This window comes from Columba livia, chromosome 3 (genome assembly GCF_036013475.1).
Source record: "Columba livia isolate bColLiv1 breed racing homer chromosome 3, bColLiv1.pat.W.v2, whole genome shotgun sequence".
Taxonomy (NCBI): domain Eukaryota; kingdom Metazoa; phylum Chordata; class Aves; order Columbiformes; family Columbidae; genus Columba; species Columba livia.
Genome location: NC_088604.1, coordinates 1,949,229 through 1,970,905, shown reverse-complemented (window position 1 = coordinate 1,970,905; position 21,677 = coordinate 1,949,229). Strand labels below are relative to the sequence as shown.

The following is a 21,677-nucleotide window of genomic DNA, read 5'->3' as shown; positions in this document are numbered from 1 at the left end:
GGGGGGAAGCAGCAAAATAAAGGAGCGACGGAGGGAGCGGCGGCGCAGGGCCGGGCGGACACTGCGACCTAGTGGTGCCACACATGGTTGTGCCAAGGAGAAATACCACGGGTCGCGAACGGCGGCTAAAAGGGTCCCCAGGGGACACCGGGGACACCGGGGGACACCCCCACAATTGGGTCTATAAGGACAAGGCGGAGGCTGTGAGCTACCAGGTAACTTTTCTTTTTATTTCTTATAAAATATATTTCATATTGCTGCTGTAAAAATTACATTTCACATTTTTTATTCTTTTAACTTTTTTTTTTTCCCCTCTTTTTCTTTGTTTTCTTATCAATAAAAATAATACTTGGAAGACAGCTGAGAAAAGCTCCAAAACGACAATATTCACTTGATCATCGGCCCCGCTCGGCCGGTGGCCCCATGGGGGCACGGCCACGGTGACAATGTCCCCAACCCCCCGGTGACAACTCAACGGGGGCACCGAGTGACAACCAGGGGTCACCCTGCGCTAAACCGACTCGCTTTGCCTTTCGGGGTCCCGGCTGGAGATGGGGGAGCAGTCCCTAATTAATGAGCGCCCAATTAAGAGGGTCCTATATACATACATGTACATGCGCCGGGGAGGATTTAGAGGTTGAGGCCAAAGTCTTTGTGAGATCAATGAGGCTCGAGTGTTGGAGGAGAAGTCCAATGGTCGGGAGGTGGCTGGAAGTGAGTTAAAAAGGAAGAGGAAAGGGAAATAATAGGGGGAAAAGATAAGTATATATATATAAAAATGTATCTCCAGCATGAAGCAACCTGATAGACACGGAGGAAGCCGTGCTGCTGGTTCTGCAACAACAGGAGGGGGGTTTTCTTCTTTCAAGCGTAAAATTGCTGAAATGGGCCCAAAGTAGGAGGAGAAAAGAAAAGAACAGGCCCTGAATTGATTTGTTCATTGAAAAAATAGAGATAAAGGAAAAGGGGAAAAAAGAGGAAAAGGGAAAAAGGAAAGGAAAGGGGGGGGGAAGAGAAGGAAAGGGGGGGGAAGAGAAGGAAAGGGGGGGGGAAGAGAAGGAAAGGGGGGGGGAAGAGAAGGAAAGGGGGGGGGAAGAGAAGGAAAGGGGGGGGAAGAGAAGGAAAGGGGGGGGGAAGAGAAGGAAAGGGGGGGGAAGAGAAGGAAAGGGGGGGGGAAGAGAAGGAAAGGGGGGGGGAAGAGAAGGAAAGGGGGGGGGAAGAGAAGGAAAGGGGGGGGGAAGAGAAGGAAAGGGGGGGGGAAGAGAAGGAAAGGGGGGGGGAAGAGAAGGAAAGGGGGGGGAAGAGAAGGAAAGGGGGGGGGAAGAGAAGGAAAGGGGGGGGGAAGAGAAGGAAATGAACCCCAAAATGAACCCCAATGGCTTCGTTTGACATTTCCTGAGTGATTTTGCTGGGAGCCGAGTCGTGTCCCACCAGCGCCTGGCACCGTTTTGGGGCAAAAAGGGCATCAAAAGCAATAAGTTCCATCTCCGGTCCTGCCTGGGGTTGAATCATGGGGAGAAAGGCACAAGGATTGAGGAAAAGAGTAAATTAACCCTTATTCTTTTTGCCTTCCATGCTCCGAGCACCGTTTTTAATAAATATTCGGAAAATTAAAATGTAGCTGTGTGGGATTCGCCGAAGCACCGGCTCATTTCTGGAAAGCACCGGCAACTCCGGCATTGCCGAAAAATGGGATCGCAGGGGGATAAATGAGCCAAGCTCTGTAACGTGATGCAGGTCGGACGCTGCAGCAGCAAAAACATGGGGGTTTTTAACCATTTTTTTAAAAATGACCTCTTTTTGAGTAGTGCAACAACCCCGCCACGCGATGAATTGTCACCAGTGCTTTGCAAAGCCATAAAACGCTCAACTTGGGAACCCGCAAAGAGTCTCCGAGGGGAAAAGGCTCTTCCCAACATTTTGCTCCTAAAACGGGGATAGGAGGATGGATCTCCAGGAGATAAACCTCTTTGTTTCCCCTGAATTTGAGCCATCCGGGGGTATCACACACGGTGCTTTTTTCTTACTTTCTAGTAGCCTAATTTTTGCATCCATCACTTGGATACCGGAGCAAACAGATCGCAGGACAATATATATGTACAAAATTACAAACAAACGACATAAAATTATACTCAAACGCATGGACAAGCACCAGTAATACAGATGAATGTCTCTCAACCTGCTTCGCCCAACCCCTTCGACAATGGGAGCAATATGGGACTCTCCCAAGCGCTTGAGTTGCTTTTAGGAGGGAAGTTGAGTCCTTATAAAACACCCCAGGCGCAGGGATCGCTTTGGGCTGAGCGGCTGTGATTATACGGACTATGATTATCGAAAACGCAGCGAAAAGTAGTAAAAAACACGGTCCAAACTGGGGAGAAAAGGCGACGGGGCAACGCGGGACATCGCGACATCACAAGCAATGCTGGTGTAGGTGTGATAGTCACAATAGTGAAACCAGGAGCAATTCGGGTCGGGTAAAGTATTTTAAAGGATGGAAGGTCAGAAAACTGATTCCCACCCAGCGTGATGGGATTTAAAAGCAAATTTAAAGTGTTTCGCTGAATTGTGGCCATGCGGTGATGCGTCCCAGCCCTCCCAGCGGCCTGTATGGGTGGAATCATTACATTGAAAGATAAAATTGCTCAGTCTGGTTTTGAAAGACACAGCGAGGGCCACAATGTAGCTTTTCATGGAGCTAAACCAACTTATGAAGCCTAAAATGAGAAGAACACTGAGTTTTGCCTTCATTCTCAGAGTCTTCCTGATTAATATGTTTGGGGTGGTTTTTTCCCCCCTCCAAAAATGAAGCGTGGGAACCAACCGGAGACAGGCGCAGGTTGGAGCTACCGGTGGGACACAACACGAGCAAAAGCTTCAACCACACAGGGAGAGAAACCTCCGGCTCCTGCTCCAAAAATGCTCCTGCCTTGCTTGCAGCAACCCAAGCGCATTTTCTATAAGCTATGATCATTACCGACCCCTTCTCTTAAAGGTCACCAGAGATTTGCACTTTTTAGGTAGTCAAAGGACATGAGAAGTGGCCTCAACGCTGCGACAGTTCGGGAGATTATTAGGGCTGAACTGGGAAATGCAGGAAGCTCTTTGGTCCCCAGATCACCCACAATCTCCCCCAAACCCTGAGGAACCGACTTCCCTCCCAGCCCAAAACTTATACCGTACAAAGGGAAATATTCTTCAGGTTAAAAAAAAAAAAGTTGGAAAAAGGATTTTCTTTAAAAAAACAAAAGAGCAAACCCAGCAGATGTACAATATACAGAAGGAGGAATTTACATGCAGCTCTGGAGGCGTCTTCTGGGGTGACAGGAGGTACCTCCAAGGTCCCTGGTTGCAGCACTGAGGGACTCGGGTGTCCCCGGGGGGAGCGGGGAGGGACGTGGCACCGCGGTGCCGCTCAGTCCAGGAATCGCTGGCAGGCTTTTTTCCACCGGCAGGCCGTGCACCACTGGTCCCGGTGCTCGATGCCATAAACCTTACGGCACTTTTTGGCTTCGCCGCGGACTTTTCTGCAAAAAGGGAAAAAAATCATGCTTACCCACTCGTTGGGGAATTTTGGTTGTGTATCTAAGGGTAGTGACGTGTGAGCTTTGCTCTGCTGAGTCTCAGTAGAGATCACAGAATCCCAGGATGTCAGGGGTTGAAAGGGCCCTGGAAAGCTCATCCAGTGCAATCCCCCCATGGAGCAGGAACACCCAGATGAGGTTACACAGGAAGGTGTCCAGGCGGGTTGGAATGTCTGCACAGAAGGAGACTCCACAACCTCCCTGGGCAGCCTGGGCCAGGCTCTGCCACCCTCACCCCCAACAAGTTGCTTCTCAGATTCAAGTGGAACCTCCTGTGCTCCAGTTTGCACCCATTGCCCCTTGTCCTGTCACTGGTTGTCACCAGAAGAGCCTGGCTCCATCCTCCTGACACTCCCCCTTTCCATATTGATCCCCAGGAATGAGTCCCCCCTCAGTCTCCTCTTGTCCAGCTCCAGAGCCCCAGCTCCCTCAGCCTTTCCTCACACAGGAGATGCTCCACTCCCTTCAGCATCTTGGTGGCTGCGCTGGACTCTCTGCAGCAGTTCCCTGTCCTGCTGGAACTGAGGGGCCACAGCTGGACACAAGATTCCAGGTGTGGTCTCCCCAGGGCAGAGCAGAGGGGCAGGAGAACCTCTCTGACCTACTGACCACCCCCTTCTAACCCACCCCAGGTACCATTGGCTTCCTGGCCACAAGGGCCCAGTGCTGGCTCATGGTCACCCTGCTGTCCCCAGGACCCCCAGGTCCCTTTCCCCTACACTGCTCTCCAACAGGTCATTCCCCAACTTACACTGGAACCTGGGGTTGTTCCTGCCCAGATTCAAGACTCTACACTTGCCCTTGTTCTAGTTCATTAAATTTTTCCCACCCAGCTCTCCAGCCTGTCCAGGTCTCTGGATGGCAGCACAGCTTCCAGTGTCACCACTGCTCCCAGCTTGGTGTCACCAGCAAACTTGCTGACAGTCACTCTAGTCCGTCATCCAAGTCACTGATGTCATTGAATAGCCCTGGAGATGTGGAAGGGTCCCTCTGCTTTTTTCTGACGCCTACTCCCCACCTTTTTGCCGGTGGGACCCTCACCTGGTGCCGATGGACACCCTGGGTGGCGAGGCGACGATCAGGTGGGACTTGAGCATCGGCGTCGGTGGTTGGGGTTCGCTGAAGCTGAGCGACCGGCTCCGCACCTGCGGGGAATCGGGTGTCAAAAGGCAGGGGGGACAACGCAGTCCCCGTCCCGTGTGCCCCTGCATGCTCTGATGGGACAGTGGGAGACGCAGGTGCCTCCAACTCATAAATGCAGATGTTTAAAGCGAGGAGAGATGAGGTCCCCATAGCTCTCAACCCCACACTTCAAAAGGATGAAGGGGAAACGCAGGCAGGACTCACCGGTGACAGGGACGGGAGAGTCGAGGTCGCAGTGGCCCAGCTGATGCTGGTGAAGATGTGCGGGGACACTGGAATTTGGATCGAGGGCAATGCCTGTAGGGAAAAGAGGGGTCAGCATTAGCCCCGGGCCCACCCCGTTTCCCTGCTCTGCCCCACAGGCATTCACATCCCCAAGAAGACCAGTCTGGAGTACCCACAAACTGGGAACGGGATGGAAATCCCTGCGCAAACTCTTCTCCAGGACTGGATCTGACACACGCGCCGTGTCACCCTTTGCTAGGGCACAGCAGCTTCGTCACTCCCACAACTGCTTTTGGTTGTAATACTAAACCATGTGCCACATCCTCATCTATACATATAGATTTTTCATACTTCTTTAGGTGGGCTTTCTACTTTTAGATGATGTCGCATCCGCTCCATGGGATGGAAATGGATATAGGTGAAGCTTATGGATCCATACAGCCTATCCCTGCGCCAGCTGGCAGCTCCCCAACAACGCTCGGCTCCCAAGCAGGGACACCGAGACAGGGTGACCCTGCAGCCACTGCACCGGGTCCCCAAATTTCCTGTGCCTCAAAAGCCCATGTCCTGGTGCGTGCAGCTGAGACGTGCAGGATCCAGCGCGGCTGCATTCCAGCCCTCCACGTTATCTGCCGGCAGAAGGGCGTGTTGCATACCAGCACCAGGTAATTGCAGGGGAGCGGAGACAGGCAGCTCCCCTCAGCCTGGGAACGGTGGCAGAAGCACACGAGCCCATTAACCAGGTGTTAACGAAGCTGGTTGCTCAGCCAGACAGTGCTACACCAAAGCCTCTCCCGTGCTGTGGAGGTGGCAACAAGACATCCCTGCTGTCATGGCGACTTGTAGCAAACCGGAGCATGACCTCCCCTTTGGCAAGATTTTGGGAGGTGACACAGCCCCAGGAGATGCCACCAGCTCACCTGGTAGGCGTGATCAGCCTGGATGTGCCAGAAGGAGCCGGGGGCAGACTGGCTGAGGGCGCTGCCAGCCAGCGCGGGCTCCAGCGCCGGCTGCTCTACCAGCAGCGCCTCCGGCTTCGCCAGCGCCGGCTGGATGATGATGGGGGCGGACGCGGACGTGGGGCTGGTGGCAGTGGTGGCCTCCGGCGTCGGCTCTTCCTTCACCTGCACTTCAGTGTAGTAGAAATCCTCCTCCCGCTTCCGCTGGTCAGAGTCTGCGCCATCCCTGCCGGGGGGTGGAAATAAAAAAGGGTCAGAGGTGAAAAAGAAGCCCTGTTTCCATCACGGGGAAGGTGAGCAACCCCCAGCTCCACCAGGAGGGAGCAATCTTGCCTTGCTGGGCAGAGCAGCTCGGCTCCAGGCACCAAAACATCACATTTGCTGCAATCAGCACAGCCCCTTCGTGCTTCCAAGGAAGATCAATACCCCTTCCAGGACCTTTAGAAACACTGACACATCGACCGGGCGCCACTGAAAATCCCCTGCTCATTTCTAATTGAGTTCATCCAGCACAGCTGCGAACAAAGCCCCGCAGTTCACCCAGCTGGAAAGTAGTCCCTGAAGTCTTTAATTATTTTTCCAGTGTGTTTAGCCGGCACTGGATGGCAGTCCGGCACTGGATGGCAGTCCGGCACTGGATGGCAGTCCGGCACTGCCTGCTGCACCGCGGCCCTTCTGTCTTGCCCAGAGCGGGCGCCTGTGCCAGCCCTGATGGCCACCACCACACAGGCACAGCTTTGAGGCTGCCAGCCCTCATGAAATCCAGCCGGGATGATGCTTTTCGGCCTCTGCCCAGGAGCCCAGGCCTCATGTGTAACCTGACCCCCCAGCCTGGTGCAAAAGGGACACCCGAGCTGGGCAGTCCCCAAGCCCAGACGGGACTCCTGGAAAGCTCCAGGCTCCCTGAAGGTGGGGCAACAAATACAACAGCGGCTTTGGTGACACCCGACTGTTTGGCTGAGAACTGCCAAGCTCAGTGCACAAGGGAATGATGAATTACTCAGTCTGGTTTTGAAAGACACAGTGAGAGTCACAACACAGCTTTTGACGGGGCTAAGCCAACTTACGAAGCCTAAAATGAGAAGGAACACTGAGTTTTGCCTTCATTCTCAGAGTTTTCCTGATTAATATGTTTTGGGTGTCTTCTTCCCGCCTCCAAAAATGAAGCGCTGGAACCAACCGGAGACACGCACAGGTTGGAGCTACCGGTGGGACACAACACAAGCAAAAGCTTCAACCACACAGGGAGAGAAACCTCCTTCTCCTGCCCCAAAAGAGCTCCTGCCTTGTTAGCAGCAAGCCAAGAGCATTTTCTATAAGCTATAATCATTAGTGACCCTCTCTCTCAAAGGTCACGACAGATTTGCACTTTTTAGGTAGCCAAAGGACACGAGAAGCAGCCTCAACGCTGCAATGGTTTGGGAGACTTTCAGGGCTGATCTGGGAAATGCAGGAAGCTCTTTGGTCCCCAGATCACCCACAATCTCCCCCAAACCCTGAGGAACCGACTTCCCTCCCAGCCCCAAACTTTTACCACACAACAGGAAATATTCTTCAGGTTAAAAAGGTGGCAGGGTGCGCGGCTTCAGCACCAAGAGGGAATCAAGGAGGCGAAACCTTCGTCTTACCCAAGGTGCTGGGTCTTGACGTGCCGCTTGATGCCAACGATGGAGCGCAGGACCTTGCCACAGCTCGGCCACAGGCACTTGTACATCACCTTCACCGAATTCTGGCAAAGAGACGACACGTGTCACCCCCTGCCCAGCACCAGCGTCCCCTCCGTGGGACAACGGCTCAGCCAGAGCCACCCCACCGGTGCCAGGACCCCCCACCACAGCAGCAGTACCTTTCTCTTGCGCGGAGCGGGTTCATCAAGGAGAAAGGGGTCGGAGTCAGTCTCGAAGCCATCGTCTGCCTGGGGGGAGCTCAGGGCCTCGCTGGAGTATTTGGGGCTTCCGGCGGGGTGGGGCGGCGAAGGGGTGGAGATGCCGCTGCCCCCGCTCCAGTGCCCGCTGGTGGTGCTGCTGCCGCTGTCCGAGACGTCGCCGCTCTCCTTCCAGGGATCGCACGGCGCCCGTGTGGCTGCGGGGAGGGGACATGTGTTGCCACTCTCGGCTGGGGGCCACCTGAACCCCCACAAGGGCACAGACCAGCCCTGAGGCTGGGTAACTCTCAACAACAGTTTCCCTCTATTTATTTTTTTGTGAAAACTTGGCGAGGTGAAACCTTGCTCGGTGCGAACTTCCAATTATTGGGAGTTTATCCATTTTTTTCCCCCTCCCCATTCTGCTTGGCACCGGTGCAGCCCCGCGGGCACAGCCAGCACACGGCGAGCAGCCAGCACCGGGGCATGCACATTTCCCACGGCTCCGGCCGGTTATTTTTATCCCTTCGGCTGCATTTGACTCCCGGGGAATGAAACCGTCTCTAAAAAAAGGAGTGACCGGACGGTGCTCCCTGGTCTGGGACTCCTGCACGGGGCTCCCCGGCCCCATGGGACGGCTGCGGTGAGCAGGGTTACCCCACCACGCTGCCAGGGCTGTCCCGGTTCGCTCAGCACCCATGGGTGCCACCGTGACACTGGTGCCGGTCCCCAGCCACCTCCAGCCCAACACGGTCCTGGCAGCTATTCGGTACCTCTGCAGCGAGCAAGAGCCCCAGCACTGAGATCCAAAGGGCACAGTGCACTTCTCCACATCTCCTTTTGTTTCAGATGTTGCTTTTTTTGAGTAAATTAATATTTTAATCGCGCACTCACGGGGGATGCTGCTCTCGCCGGTGGGAGGGCTCTGCACCACGGGGCTGCAGGAGAGGCTCGTCAGCACCATGGCTGCCACCATCTCGTCCATGTCCACAGCAGCGTCAGCTTTCCTGCACCGTGAGGGGAGAGATCATAGAATCGCACAGAATCCCAGAGTGTCAGGGGTTGAAGGGCCCTGGAAAGCTCATCCAGTGCAATCCCCCCATGGAGCAGGAACACCCAGATGAGGTTACACAGGAAGGTGTCCAGACAGGTTGGAATGTCTGCAGAGAAGGAGACTCCACAACCTCCCTGGGCAGCCTGGGCCAGGCTCTGCCACCCTCACCCCCAACAAGTTGCTTCTCCTCTTTCAGTGGAACCTCCTGTATTCCAGTTTGCACCCATTGCCCCTTGTCCTGTCCCTGGTTGTCACCAGAAGAGCCTGGCTCCATCCTCCTGACACTCCCCCTCTACATATCGATCCCCAGGAATGAGTCCCCCCTCAGTCTCCTCTTGTCCAGCTCCAGAGCCCCAGCTCCCTCAGCCTTTCCTCCCACGGGAGATGCTCCACTCCCTTCAGCATCTTGGTGGCTGCGCTGGACTCTCTCCAGCAGTTCCCTGTCCTGCTGGAACTGAGGGGCCACAGCTGGACACAATATTCCAGGTGTGGTCTCCCCAGGGCAGAGCAGAGGGCCAGGAGAACTTCTCTCGACAAGTGGAGGAAAAAGCAGAGAAACAGCCCAGGCACAACCCAGGGAGTCACCGGGTACCCAACGGGCAGCACAGCCGTGCAGGTTCCCCCTTGCCTCCTCCTTCCATAAACTTAAGTCACTGGGAAGGATGTTTTCTACCCACGTGGAGGAAAAACAAATTAAAAATCCCCTTAATCCTAAATTAAACCATCCTCCGGATAATCCCGCGCTGGGGAGATGGATCTATTCCCAGCATCGCTGTTCTGTCAGTGTAAAATGAAGCGCAAGTACCAGCAAAGCTGCCAAGAATCCCCCTCCTGCCAGATATATCACCAGCCAAAGGCACAAACCTCTTGGGCACGTCGATATTGCTGGATACGGATCTCTGCAGCGCCTCAGAGGGGCCGGGACTGCCGGCCGTGGGCAGGGCAGGGGGCTGCACGTCCTGCACCCTCCAGCACGGCTGCAAACCCTGATCTGGCAGTGGCACCTTCACCTTGTCGCTCAGCAGGTTGTGCTGCTCCACCAGGCCGGGACACTCCTGCCCGTTGTAGGTGACGAGGACCTGAAAACGGCACAAGGAGCGGTTTGTCGGTGCTACCGAGGATCCCGCCTCCTCCTCCTCCCGCAGCAAAGGGGGACGCAGAGGGTGTTGGGACAAAGGGACCTCAGACTGCTGTCACCGCAGATTAGAGGGACACCAGGGTCCATGCCAGTCCTACCACCCAGAGATCTGCTCTTCCCAGGCACAAATTCTCCAGCAAACCCAAACTGAAGGATTTCCTGAGCTGGTACCAGCTGCATCGCTAAATGTTGCGACTTTGGGTGGACTTTTTTCCAATGAATTTGTCTGCTTTGGTTTTGTTCTCCTACCATCTCACAATTATTACACACCCTGGCAAAGTACATCAATGAAAGGATTAAAAGCCAGAAGGGGACGAGAGAATGGAGGTTTCCTGGGCAAAGTGATCTTGAATTCACACCTTAGCTTCTCCAGGCAGGAGAAGATGAGCAAACCTCACCTCCTCCTTCCCACAGCCTCAAACTCCTTCTGATGGGCAGGTTTCCACCACCACCACCCATGAGCCTATTTTTGTTGATGGAAATGCATCTGTGTCAAAAGACGCTACATGTGTCCTTGGCTATTTATAGGAACAGAAACATCTCTTTATGGAAACGCCGTGGGATGGACACATGCACACACCCCCTGATGGGGGACGAGGTTGTGAGACCATCTCAGGTGGGACCTCGGGCAGATACAAGGTGGAAAAAGCCACCCACGGTGGGACCATTGTAAAGGGGACTGGCTCATGGATCAGGACACAGAAAATCCTGATCCTGCTTTCCTGGGGGCATGAGGAGCCAACATCTCCTTCAGCTTTGCACAGCCACCAGCACAGGTCCTGGCTGTTGCTGGGAGGTGAAGACATCCCACCACTATTTTTATGCCGTTCCCAGCAGCAAAGCAAGTAAAATAGGCACACGTAGGAGAAAACAACCCTCACTGTCCTGTGCTTGAGAAACACGGGACAGGAGGAGCCAGAAAACCAAACAGAGGCCTTATTACACTCAGTTTTATGAGCTCTGCCCAGAAAAGGTTTTACGGTGCTGCAGGTAGCAGCCAAGAAACGGGCCCTTGAACAGCACTGCTTGGCCATGCGTTGATGGGTGGGATGGAGAATAAGTGCTGTTCCCTGGGCTATGCAGCATTCCGGCCAAGGCACGGCCCTCTTGAGCATCAGGAGCTCGGGGAACAAGAAATGGCTTGTCCCGCAGGACTAGATGTCTTCTCTGGACAAGCCATCAGACCTCAACTCTTCCCTAAGAGCTTCCTCACCGCGTACATCTGCACCATCGACCCTCAACCCTGCAGCAAAAAGCTGCGGCACACTGAGCTCTGAGCCACGAGGCTCATGGTCGTTGTGGCTGAACTGGGGGGGTTCCTTCAGCTGGAAACATGGGTTATGGGGAGAAAGGACAAGTTCATGGAAGAGAGCCACTAAATGTATAGAAACCACCTCCCTTAGCTGGAGAACACTGGAGGGAAGTATCCGGTCTTCTCCAGTCACCCATTTGTGGCCAGGACTGGAGACATCTCCTCGCGAAGATGGATCTCCACTTGAGCTGGTTTGGTCTAAACCCATCAGGCATGGTTGGGTCCAAGTGCACGAATGCTGACAGCCATTAACAGCTCACAGTAATTACAGATTCCGTAATTGCCACCACACAGAATCACAGAACGTCAGGGGTTGGAAGGGCCCTGGAAAGCTCATCCAGTGCAATCCCCCCATGGAGCAGGAACACCCAGATGAGGTTACACAGGAAGGTGTCCAGGCGGGTTGGAATGTCTGCACAGAAGGAGACTCCACAACCTCCCTGGGCAGCCTGGGCCAGGCTCTGCCACCCTCACCCCCAACAAGTTGCTTCTCAAATTCAAGTGGAACCTCCTGTGTTCCAGTTTGTACCCATTGCCCCTTGTCCTATCACTGGTTGTCACCAAGAAGAGCCTGGCTCCATCCTCCTGACACTCCCCCTTTCCATATTGATCCCCATGAATGAGTCCCCCCTCAGTCTCCTCTTGTCCAGCTCCAGAGCCCCAGCTCCCTCAGCCTTTCCTCACACGGGAGATGCTCCACTCCCTTCAGCATCTTGGTGGCTGCGCTGGACTCTCTCCAGCAGTTCCCTGTCCTGCTGGAACTGAGGGGCCACAACTGGACACAATATTCCAGGTGTGGTCTCCCCAGGGCAGAGCAGAGGGGCAGGAGAACCTCTCTGACCTACTGACCACCCCCTTCTAACCCACCCCAGGTACCATTGGCTTCCTGGCCACAAGGGCCCAGTGCTGGCTCATGGTCACCCTGCTGTCCCCAGGACCCCCAGGTCCCTCTCCCCTACACTGCTCTCCAACAGGTCATTCCCCAACTATACTTATACCTTACAACAGTAGAGCCCAAGGAGTTTTATTCCCCCCTAGAACCACCCACCAGAGCACATCCCGCCAACCAAGGACACCGAGAACCTCCTCACGTACCTGCTGCCCGGTGTGGAGCTGCTGGCAGCCGGGGCTGGGGAACTGGAGTGCAGGGCCGCTCTCCTCTGCCGGCAGCGCGCAGGATCCATCGTCTCGTGGTGCAGACACCCGGCCGAGGTCACTGGTGGGCAAGCCAGGGATCTGGGTGGCCACCAGCACCCCCTCGGCCAAGGCGGCGGGGGCAGAGACGCGGGTGCCGAGCAGGGAGCGCTTCCCCAGCCGCCTGGACAGCACGCTCGCCATCTTGGACACGCTGCGGAACAGAAACATCATCAAGTCCAACAGTTCACCTAACAAACTGGTATCAAAGTTTGTTTCCAATTCCTCCCAAATCTCTTTTGTTTTCCACTCCAACTTCTGCCATGAGTAACTTCCAGTGTGAAACTATTAACTTCTCTTTTCACTGAAAGGCTCTTTTTCCCCACTAATTTTCCATCTTTTGTTAGGAAGACTGAAGAGCTGATGCTGGAAGTGAGAACGCTTATTCTTCTTAAATTATTAGCAGGAAAATTATCTCATCAATGATATGAAGCAAGGTGCGATAAAAGGATTGAAGTTAGCTATTCAATAAGAGATTTAGGCATCCTCAGGGAAGACTGCAAGACATTGCAGCTTTAATTCACAGCAACAACATGAAAACCTTCATTCACCTGCTGCCTCATCGCACTAATTCCTAATAAAGGAATTTGATTGGATCTGATTAACACCTTGAGAAAATCCTGAGGTATACAGTCAGATCATCACAAGCAATCACCCAGCAACTAGACTGCATTAATCTCCAGTGCAGGACCGTGATGTTCAACCCGTGTCCTCCCCCGACGGCCACCCTGGGAGCTGAGACAGCAGCTCCCAGACACTTAGACCCTTGGGGACATAGGGACAGCAGTGAGCCCGAGCTCCCCAAACCCTGCAGCTCTTGCATTTTACGGTCATTTCTAAATCCCTCTGGGATAAAACAGAGATGAGCCAGCACAAAGGGAACCCTGCAGACGCAGCCGGGACAGCCCTTGGAGCCCAAATCCCCTCCCCGAGCTGCCACCGTGGCTCTTCACACCCGTCACGTCGAGTCCCACGGTCGGTGCCCGGCAACCTTGACCTCCAGACTTGGCCAACCTGCAACTCCCCTGCGCACAGCCTGGTATGAAAACCCTGTGGCAGTGAAAGCCAGCACCCCCTCTCAGCCATGCCCCGGTGCTCCCCATTTCGGGACCTCTTGTGCTTTTGGGAGAGGTTTCTCCGAGCTCGCAGTTCATGCCCGGCCCTCCCGGGGTCGGTGTGGCAACAAAACTGGAGCATCCCCATGCCCTGCTTTGTTAGAAAAGCAAATAATTGGAATATTTTTACCCTAAACTGTTTCTATCTATTATATTTTTGCCACTCCAATAGCTCCCCTTTCCTCTTACATGAGTTTTCCTTGTGTTGGTGTAGCTCTGCTAGCAAAGCCGATCCTGGAGCAGCTTGCCTGCCTCATTTCTTTGGGTTTGTCCATTTTATTGCTGTTTTAAAAGAAACAAGTGTTTTTATAGGTTTCCTTAAAAGCAAGGGACACCCAGGCATGGCGAAAGAGATAATATCCCATGGCTCCAGCAGCACGTGCTGTCCTCCTCTTTCCCACTGCAACACCCTCTGCGAGGAGCACGGCAAGCGAGGATGCACATCGCAGCGAGGCTGAAGGCTGACGGGGTTTGGGAGGAGGGAGAGGTGCCCTGTGGTGCACCAAAAAAGCCACGTGCTGTCACACTGCCAACAAATCTGTCACCTCTGCCACCCTGCCTGGGCTTGTCAGCAAGTGTCACCCAGCAGGCTGGGGGTCGCGGGTGTTGGTTGGGTGTTTGTTGGGTGTTTGGGGCATAACTTGGGCCACGGAGTCCAAGTTCAAGGAGCTGCTGCTTGTGCGAGAGGGAGGATTAACCCTGAGCCACGGGGCGCTTGCACCCATACCCTCCCCTCCTCACTGCAAGAGATGTTAAGTTCCCCATCACGAAGTGGCAGCATTTTAATGGCAAATCCAGCTTTTTTTTTGCACATCTGATTTACACAGCGCTGTTTTGCACGCTACCTCAGACAAGAAAAGTTTCCTGAGGAAGGGAAGGGTAGCTCGCTGCTCCTCTCGACCTCCAGCTATCCCGGGAAGGGTTACTCCAAACCACGTCCCGCTTCAAAGGACACTCAAGATTTACGAGCGGTTTTATGAATAACTGTGCGTGCTCCGCTTGCTTTGCCCTCCCCGAGTAGAAAATTAACAGCTATTTAGGAGTCATAAAGAACACAGGAGGAAAAGCAGGACAGGGTACAAAATGGATAGAGGGGTGTGCTGGGGGCAGCACCTCACACCAGGGCCACACGTCCCGCAGCGCTCGGGGACTTCACCGCTGTCACTGGGATCAAAGGGGCCGTGGTGGTGACCGAGCAAGAGCCATTCCCCGTTCCCCTGCTCATCTCCCATCTCGCCCTGCCCAAGGAACACGCCGGACTTTGTAGCGTCTGGGGATCACCGGGGGCATTCCAGATAATGTCGTTTTTTCTGTCATACAACAGGTTTTCTGATGAACACCAGCAAGCTGGTTAAGCAGTTCTGCTCCCGAATCTCCTGTACACCTGGATGGGACTGCAGGAATTAACCACCAGACCAGTGTTTTCTCCAGCATCACCTTAAACCCTTGCTCTCAGATACCCCGAGCACCGGGATTTGGGAACTACCCCTCTGAGGGCTTGAGGAGCCGATGTGGCGATGTTGGTGCTGCCACCGCATAGACGGTGGTGCCAAATCTCCACACACTGGTTTCAATGCAGTGCCAGGTGCAGGGAAGGCAGCACCGATGGTGGGAAGCTGCTTTTCATTTCCTTCGGGGTTTCGTTTCGCCTTCCCTTTCCTTCCCGGGGCGGGGAGCGGGAAGGAGGAGATAGGCACCATTACAACCAGGGGAAGGAAAACCCTCCCGAAGAGTCAGTTTTTGGAGCTTTCCAGCAGACCTTTGAATGCCAGATCCCGCTTGGGCGCTCAGCCCACAGCCGAGGGTGACAAGCCAAAATCCTTCACCCCACCATGCCCCCAAAACACAAAGCGAAGAAGAGGAGCAAGAGCTGGGAGGGCGACAGCAGCGCAGGCGGAGCCGGGAGGCCACGCTGCCGCCGGAGCCCTCCCAGCTGTTCGCAATCACGCGCCGCAGGGGTCAGACCCGGCACAGATCCCAAATTATTTCTTGCTTCAATGCCGGGAGTGTATTTTAGACGGTGGGTTTTTTCTCCAGCTCTCGCCAGGGAAAAACATCAGCCCTTGTGCCTACCGGCGTCACTGCCGCCGGCAGCTGAGCCAAGCGCGGGGGGAGGTTTGGGGTTTGGCAAACAAGGGACCCCTCGTTTAGCGAGCGGGGAAGGTCGGGGGGCACCGCGGCGCTCACCCCGGGGTTTGCTGGGAGAAAGGTAGCTCCTGCGCAAACCAGAGCCACCACCACAAACCCCCTGCCCAGATAATGCGCAGTTACAGCACACGCTGGGTTTTTCCCCTCTTTTTTTTAGGAATAAATGCTGGTAGGTTCCCTCAAATCCAGCCTAACTGCTGCCACAGCGCACCACGCAACCCGCACCACGAAGTCCGCGCTGTAAGAGACCCTAAACGCTGCAATGACTGATAATGAACCTCAGCTTTTCATCTTCTCTCCCAGCCTGTGGTTTCCAAAAAAGCTTCTTCTCAACCCAAAACGTCCCAAAGCGCTTTACAAACCCCACTCCAGCCCCGCGCCTGTCAGCACACGTGACCGGGAAACAAGATATCTGCACGGAGCATTTTCCAAAGTTTGGGCGACAAGGATCTACCGACCCCGAGATGGAGCCAAACCCACCCATGACCTAACAGCCAATAATACAAAACAGGCGCTTTCCCAAAGAGTTTCCCCCTCATCCCGCCTCGGCGCTCGCCGCTCGGGTTATGCCCGCAGACGTGTCACCACTGGGCTGCACCAAAAAGGGCTCCCTGACCCTCGCCCACGCCAGTGCTCGCTGGAGAAAAACGCTTCTGGAAGATGCCCGCCTGCCTAAAGACGCATTTTCCGGTGCAGGCGGGAACGCCGGCGCAGCCAGAACAACGTCCCCGGGCACCCGCGGGCCGGTGCGCACCGGCGGCGAGGGCGGCCAGGAAGGAAAGGGCGGGAGTTTTGGTGCTTTCTGGGAGCAGTGCCAACCGAGCGTGACTCGAAGCCGTCATTCGGGTACCGGGAGAAGCACGCAGCAGGTGACAGGGCACGCACAGCACACACGTGTGCATGTGTGCGTGCACACGCGTGTGCAGGGCACGTGGGGAAGATGCGTGTGCCAGGGCCTGCAGCGCAGGGTGGCACTGGGCAGGGCACGTGTGTGCGGGGCGGGGGACATGCACGGGAGGGGACACACGCACACACATACATGCACAAGTCGAGGGGCGGAGCATGCACCGGGGCGGGGGGCATGCACCGGGCACAGGCCCCGGTTGGGCGGGACATGCACGGGAAGGACGCGGGGGGGGGAGCGAGAGTTGCAACGGAGGGGGTGCATGCAGCGGGCAGGCGGGGGGTGTGGCACACACCGGGGGGGGGGTGTGTGCAACGGGGGAACGGGTCCACCGGGCAAGAGGAGGGGCGTGCATAGGGGTGGGGGGTGCACCAGGCAAGGGGGGGCTGTGCACAGGGTTAGGGGTGCACCGGGCAAGGGCGACGTGCACAGGGTTTGGGGTGCATACACCGGGCAAGGGCCATACACCAGGGAGGGGAGTGCATTGGAGGAGTGGGTGCTCTGGACAAGGCGGGGGTGCACAGGGTTGGCGGGTGCACCGGGCAATTGGGGGGGCGTGCACAGGGCTTGGGGTGTATACACTGGGCAAGGGCCATACAGCTGGGGGGGTACGCACCGGGTGGGGGGGCGTATACACCGGGCAAGGGCCATGCACCGGGGTGGGGGGGTCGTATACACCGAGCAATGGGCATGCACCAGGTAGGGGTGCACCGGGCAACGGGGCGGGGGGGCGTATACACCGGGCAGGGGCCATGCATCGGGGAGGGGGGGGTCGTATACATTGAGCAAAAGGCATGCATCGGGGTAGGGGTGCACCGGGCAAGGGGGGGGGTTCGTATACACCGAGCAAGGGGCATGCACCGGGTGGGGGGCGCACGCTCCGTGCAGAAGGGCGGGCCCCCAGCAGGCAGGCCCCGCTGGGGGAAGAGGGCAGGACTCGGGGGAGCGGGTACGCGCCCCGGCGGACGGCAGAGAAAGCGGCTGGGGAAGGGGGTGCAGAGCCGGCTGTACCCCCAGAGGGTCGGGTTGTGGAGCGGGCCCGGCTCGGCGCTTACCTCCGGCGCGGCTCCCGCCTTCCCCCGCCCTCCTCCCCCGCCGACAGCTTGTTTTGAAATCCCCGTCCCCGCCGCCCGGCTCACGTACGCGGCGGCCCCGGGCTGGAACCCGCCGGGCGGGGCGGGGAGGAGCCGGGGCCGGGGGGGCGCGGCCGGGCCGGGCGGGAACCGCTCCCGCGCGCGCGGGTTTTTTATTTTTATTATATTTTGGCTTTTTTTCCACCCCCACCCCCCCCCCGCTTTTTGTTTAATTACTCCCCCCAGGGAGGAACGGCTGCCCTACTTGGGGGCACCGTCGCCCCGCTACTCACAGCGTCCGGGTAACCCCGCTCCGCTCTTCGCCGCCGGCCGGGTTAAAGCTCCCGGGGCCGGGCTGGTGTAAACAACCTCCCCACATGCTCGGCCCCTTCCTCCGCATTGGCTCCGCCGCTCCCTTTAAATGCACGCCCCCGCCAGCCCGGCCCGGGGGATCCCGCCGCTCCCCGCGGGGGAAGGAGGGTGGGGGAAGCGCTCCGGTTCTTTGCGGTTCGTTCCCGGTGCTTCCCCTCCGAGCGGGCGGCGGCCCCGCCGTTCCCCCCCGCTCTCCCCGGGCTTCCCGCAGCCCCCCGGGGCTCCGCTGTTTACCCAAGCGCCGGGCGGGGGGAGGCCAGGCGTGGCGGCTGGCGGCGCTCCCGCTGCTTCCTTCTTGCTTACTAAGCTGGATTGGCCTGAAAAGCGCTTCTTTTTTTTTTAATTTTTAAAGTTTTGGCCATCGGGGCTTTTTTGCCTCTGCAGGGCCGGGGGTCCCCTCACTCCCCAGCACCGTCACCCTGCTGTCCTCGTACCCCCGCCAATGCACGGACACCCTAACGGGCCCAACCGCTGATTTACCTTAATTTTGAGGGGACACCGCGGTGACCCCGACTCAAGTCTCCGCCACAGCGCAGCCACACGAAAACCTCGAAGGTTTTTCTCCTGCCACGATCTCACTGAGCCTGTTCGGCAATAGGGGGAAAATAACACCAGTGATGCTCCTCTTAGGGTTTGTTTCGGGCACTGGATTCCCCCCCTCAAAGCTTCGCCTTCTGTGTTCTCCATGGCAAAACCTCCCATTTTGCTGCTTGTACCATTATGGCAAAGTACAAAATACATTCGGGCTTTATGCAGGATCCCCCCAAATACCAAACACCAATTCTTACTCCCCAGGATAATTCAGCAGATAAGGATTATTCAGTATCAAAGATAAAACTGAACTAAATCAGTGAGGGGGGGGAAAAAGGAATAAGCCAAGACCCTGGCTTGCTTTTTAAAGCTGAAAAGCTTTTTTTAATTATTATTATTATTATTGTTTTAAAGCTGCAGCTGTATGAACATGAGTGGGTCCTGGAGGAATCTTGATCCCGGCTGTTTTTTATTCCTGGGGTGTGTCTTGGGACACCCCAGGGGAAACCTCCCTGGGGATCACACCGTGCCCTCCAAGCCCAGTTTGTCTGGCAGAGCCCGTGGTTTAATTTCTAATTTGGGGGGAAAAGATAATAAAAAGCATGATAACCCTTCCTGCTGTCAAAAGGGCCACTCACTACCATCCCGGCCGGTCAATCACCTTTAAAACCTCGGTGTTTTAATGTCTGTCGGGTAGCAGAGACAAACACTGGGCCCATTGCCAGCTTAAAAAAAACAAGTGTATTTTTACTGTCCCAGGCAAGATGGGATTTTACTCTAGTTGTTCAAAGTAAATTGTTGGGATGGGAAGGGGTTATCATCCACTCGTATAAAAAATGAAACCTGCCTTGTCTGCATGATGTCTTTAATATCTATTAACAGTGTGTATAGATGTATTTTGTCCAGTAAAAATAAAGCACTTTCTCCAAAGCACCCAAAGAGGAAACAAAATGTCTTTTTCAGCACTGGTTGTGCACCTACATTTCCTCCCGAAGTCCTCAGGTGTGGATTTCCAAGTCACCTCAATACCTGTTGAGATGAAAAGTGAATTATTACACACGCAGATGAAGGCGGGTGCCTATGAAAGCCCTCACCTTAACGTCTCATCTGCTGCCATGGCCGCCCCTTATGTCCCCATGGCCACCCCTCATCTCCTACCATGGCTGCTCCTCTCCTGCCCCCATGGCCACCCCTCATGTCCCCATGGCCACCCCTCATCTCCTGCCATGGCTGCTCCTCTCCTGCCCCCAAGGCCACCCCTCATGTCCCCATGGCCACCCCTCATCTCCTGCTATGGCTGCTCCTCTCCTGCCCCCATGGTCACCCCTCATCTCCTGCTATGGCTGCTCCTCTCCTGCCCCCATGGTCACCCCTCATCTCCTGCTATGGCTGCTCCTCTCCTGCCCCCAAGGCCACCCCTCATCTCCTGCCATGGCTGCTCCTCATGTCCCCATGGCCAGCCCTCATGTCCCCATGGCCACCCCTCATCTCCTGCTATGGCTGCTCCTCTCCTGCCCCCAAGGCCACCCCTCATGTCCCCATGGCTGCTTCTCATGTCCCCATGGCCACCCCTCATGTCCCCATGGCCACCCCTTATCTCCTGCTATGGCTGCTCCTCTCCCGCCCCAAAGGCCACCCCTCATGTCCCCATGGCCACCCCTCATGTCCCCATGGTCACACCTCATCTCCTGCTATGGCTGCTCCTCATGTCCCCATGGCCAGCCCTCATGTCCCCATGGCCACCCCTCATGTCCCCATGGCCACCCCTCATCTCTTGCTATGGCTGCTCCTCTCCTGCCCCCAAGGCCACCCCTCATGTCCCCATGGCTGCTTCTCATGTCCCCATGGCCACCCCTCATCTCCTCTCATGATCTCACAAGTCGCCATCCCTGGAGAGGTTTAAAAGACACATAGATAAGTGAAGAGAAGCTGCTAAATTAATGTACACTGTGATTAAGTTATCAAAGACGTACCCATCATTAACCAGCTGACATGATAAACGCTTTCTGGCCACCTGCAAAACGAGGGGACGCTCTTCAAGTTTTAGATCCTTCTGTGTGACAAGAGGAGACACAAGATGAAGTGATACATTGTTTAGAAGTAGAGTGCTTAGTTTCTATTTAACTAATAGATGCACTGCAAGTAAGAAACGAAACAATTATAACTAACATAGTCAATTATTTCTTAGTATAGATGTCAAAAAATTCAAGAATTGTAATGCATATGTAATAATTATGTGAATATAAGCAATGCGCGAGCATCCAGTCTTTGGAGCACTTACGGAGGATGGTTCCTAGTGCTGATAAAGTAAAGAATGCTGCTTAACAGTATAATTGATTCTGCTGTTCAGTTTATTTCTTCGTTTAATGAGGTTCTCAGGGACTTGGGGCAGGGCCTGGGCTGGGTTAACGCTTAGACTCGATGATCTTGAGGGTCTTTTCCAACCAAAATGATCCTGCGATTCCATCTCCCCTCATGGCTGCCCTTCACCTCCCCTCAAGGACGCTGCCCCTCGTCTCCCCCCACATCAGCCCCTTACACCCCACGGCCATCACGCCTCATCCCCTCATGGCCGCCCCTCACTCCCATGGCCACCACTCATCTCCCCTCACTATCTCCCCCCATGGCCGCCCTCACTCCCATGATCGCCCCTCATCTCCCCTCATGATCTCCCCCCATGGCCGCCCCCCACTTCCATGGCCACCCCTCATCTCCCCTCACGATCTCCCCCCATGGCCGCCCCTCATCTCCTCTCACTCCCATGGTCACCCCTGTTCTCCCCCCACCATGCCCCCCCCCGCCGTGACGTCCCCTCCGCTTCCCGCCTCCCGGCGCTGGCGGGAACGGCGCGTGCCCTCCCCGCCCCCCCGCGCACCCTGACTACGTGCAGTTCCCCACGTGGCGGCCGCGCGCGCCCCCCGGCCAGAGAACAGCGCGCCCGGCACGTTCGCGCCCCCGTCCAGGGGGAGGGGGAGCGGCCGGCCAATCGGCGGGCGGCAGAGCGAGCCGGAAAGGACCAATGACGTGAGGCGGTGCCGCCCGGTGACCAATAGCGACGGCC

At 55.9% G+C, this 21,677-nt stretch overlaps 1 protein-coding gene across 6 annotated transcripts; it reads right to left on the bottom strand.

The window, feature by feature from the left end:
- Nucleotides 1–209: 209 nt before the first annotated feature.
- On the bottom strand, nucleotides 210–21,623 carry ZNF395 (zinc finger protein 395). Of its 6 annotated transcripts, none has more exons than XM_065055555.1 (14): nucleotides 21,492–21,623; nucleotides 20,898–21,051; nucleotides 20,590–20,669; nucleotides 19,598–19,645; nucleotides 18,566–18,669; nucleotides 12,375–12,627; nucleotides 9,694–9,908; nucleotides 8,670–8,782; nucleotides 7,758–7,993; nucleotides 7,540–7,640; nucleotides 5,873–6,137; nucleotides 4,932–5,024; nucleotides 4,626–4,729; nucleotides 210–3,527 (listed from the first exon to the last, which is right to left on the bottom strand). In XM_065055555.1, exons 6-14 carry the CDS (start codon nucleotides 12,615–12,617, stop codon nucleotides 3,416–3,418), a joined length of 1,482 nt encoding a protein of 493 aa, XP_064911627.1. In that variant the 5' UTR covers nucleotides 12,618–12,627; nucleotides 18,566–18,669; nucleotides 19,598–19,645; nucleotides 20,590–20,669; nucleotides 20,898–21,051; nucleotides 21,492–21,623; the 3' UTR covers nucleotides 210–3,415. The 6 variants fall into 6 exon arrangements, with proteins under 6 accessions (XP_064911627.1, XP_064911626.1, XP_064911625.1 ...); XM_065055554.1 differs by having other exon boundaries at nucleotides 20,898–21,071; nucleotides 21,492–21,506; XM_065055553.1 differs by lacking the exon at nucleotides 20,898–21,051 and having other exon boundaries at nucleotides 21,492–21,613.
- Nucleotides 21,624–21,677: the final 54 nt, after the last annotated feature.

Bases quoted from the DNA above. Each gene is read 5' to 3' on its own strand.
- ZNF395 (XM_065055551.1), bottom strand. From the start codon at position 18,113: ATGCGGAGGAAGGGGCCGAGCATGTGGGGAGGTTGTTTACACCAGCCC. The intron at 7,641-7,757 runs GTACTGCTGCTG...TCTCTTTGCCAG, and splicing joins CCGCTCCGCGCAAGAGAAAG to AATTCGGTGAAGGTGATGTA. The intron at 4,730-4,931 runs GTGAGTCCTGCC...GATTCCCCGCAG, and splicing joins CTCTCCCGTCCCTGTCACCG to GTGCGGAGCCGGTCGCTCAG.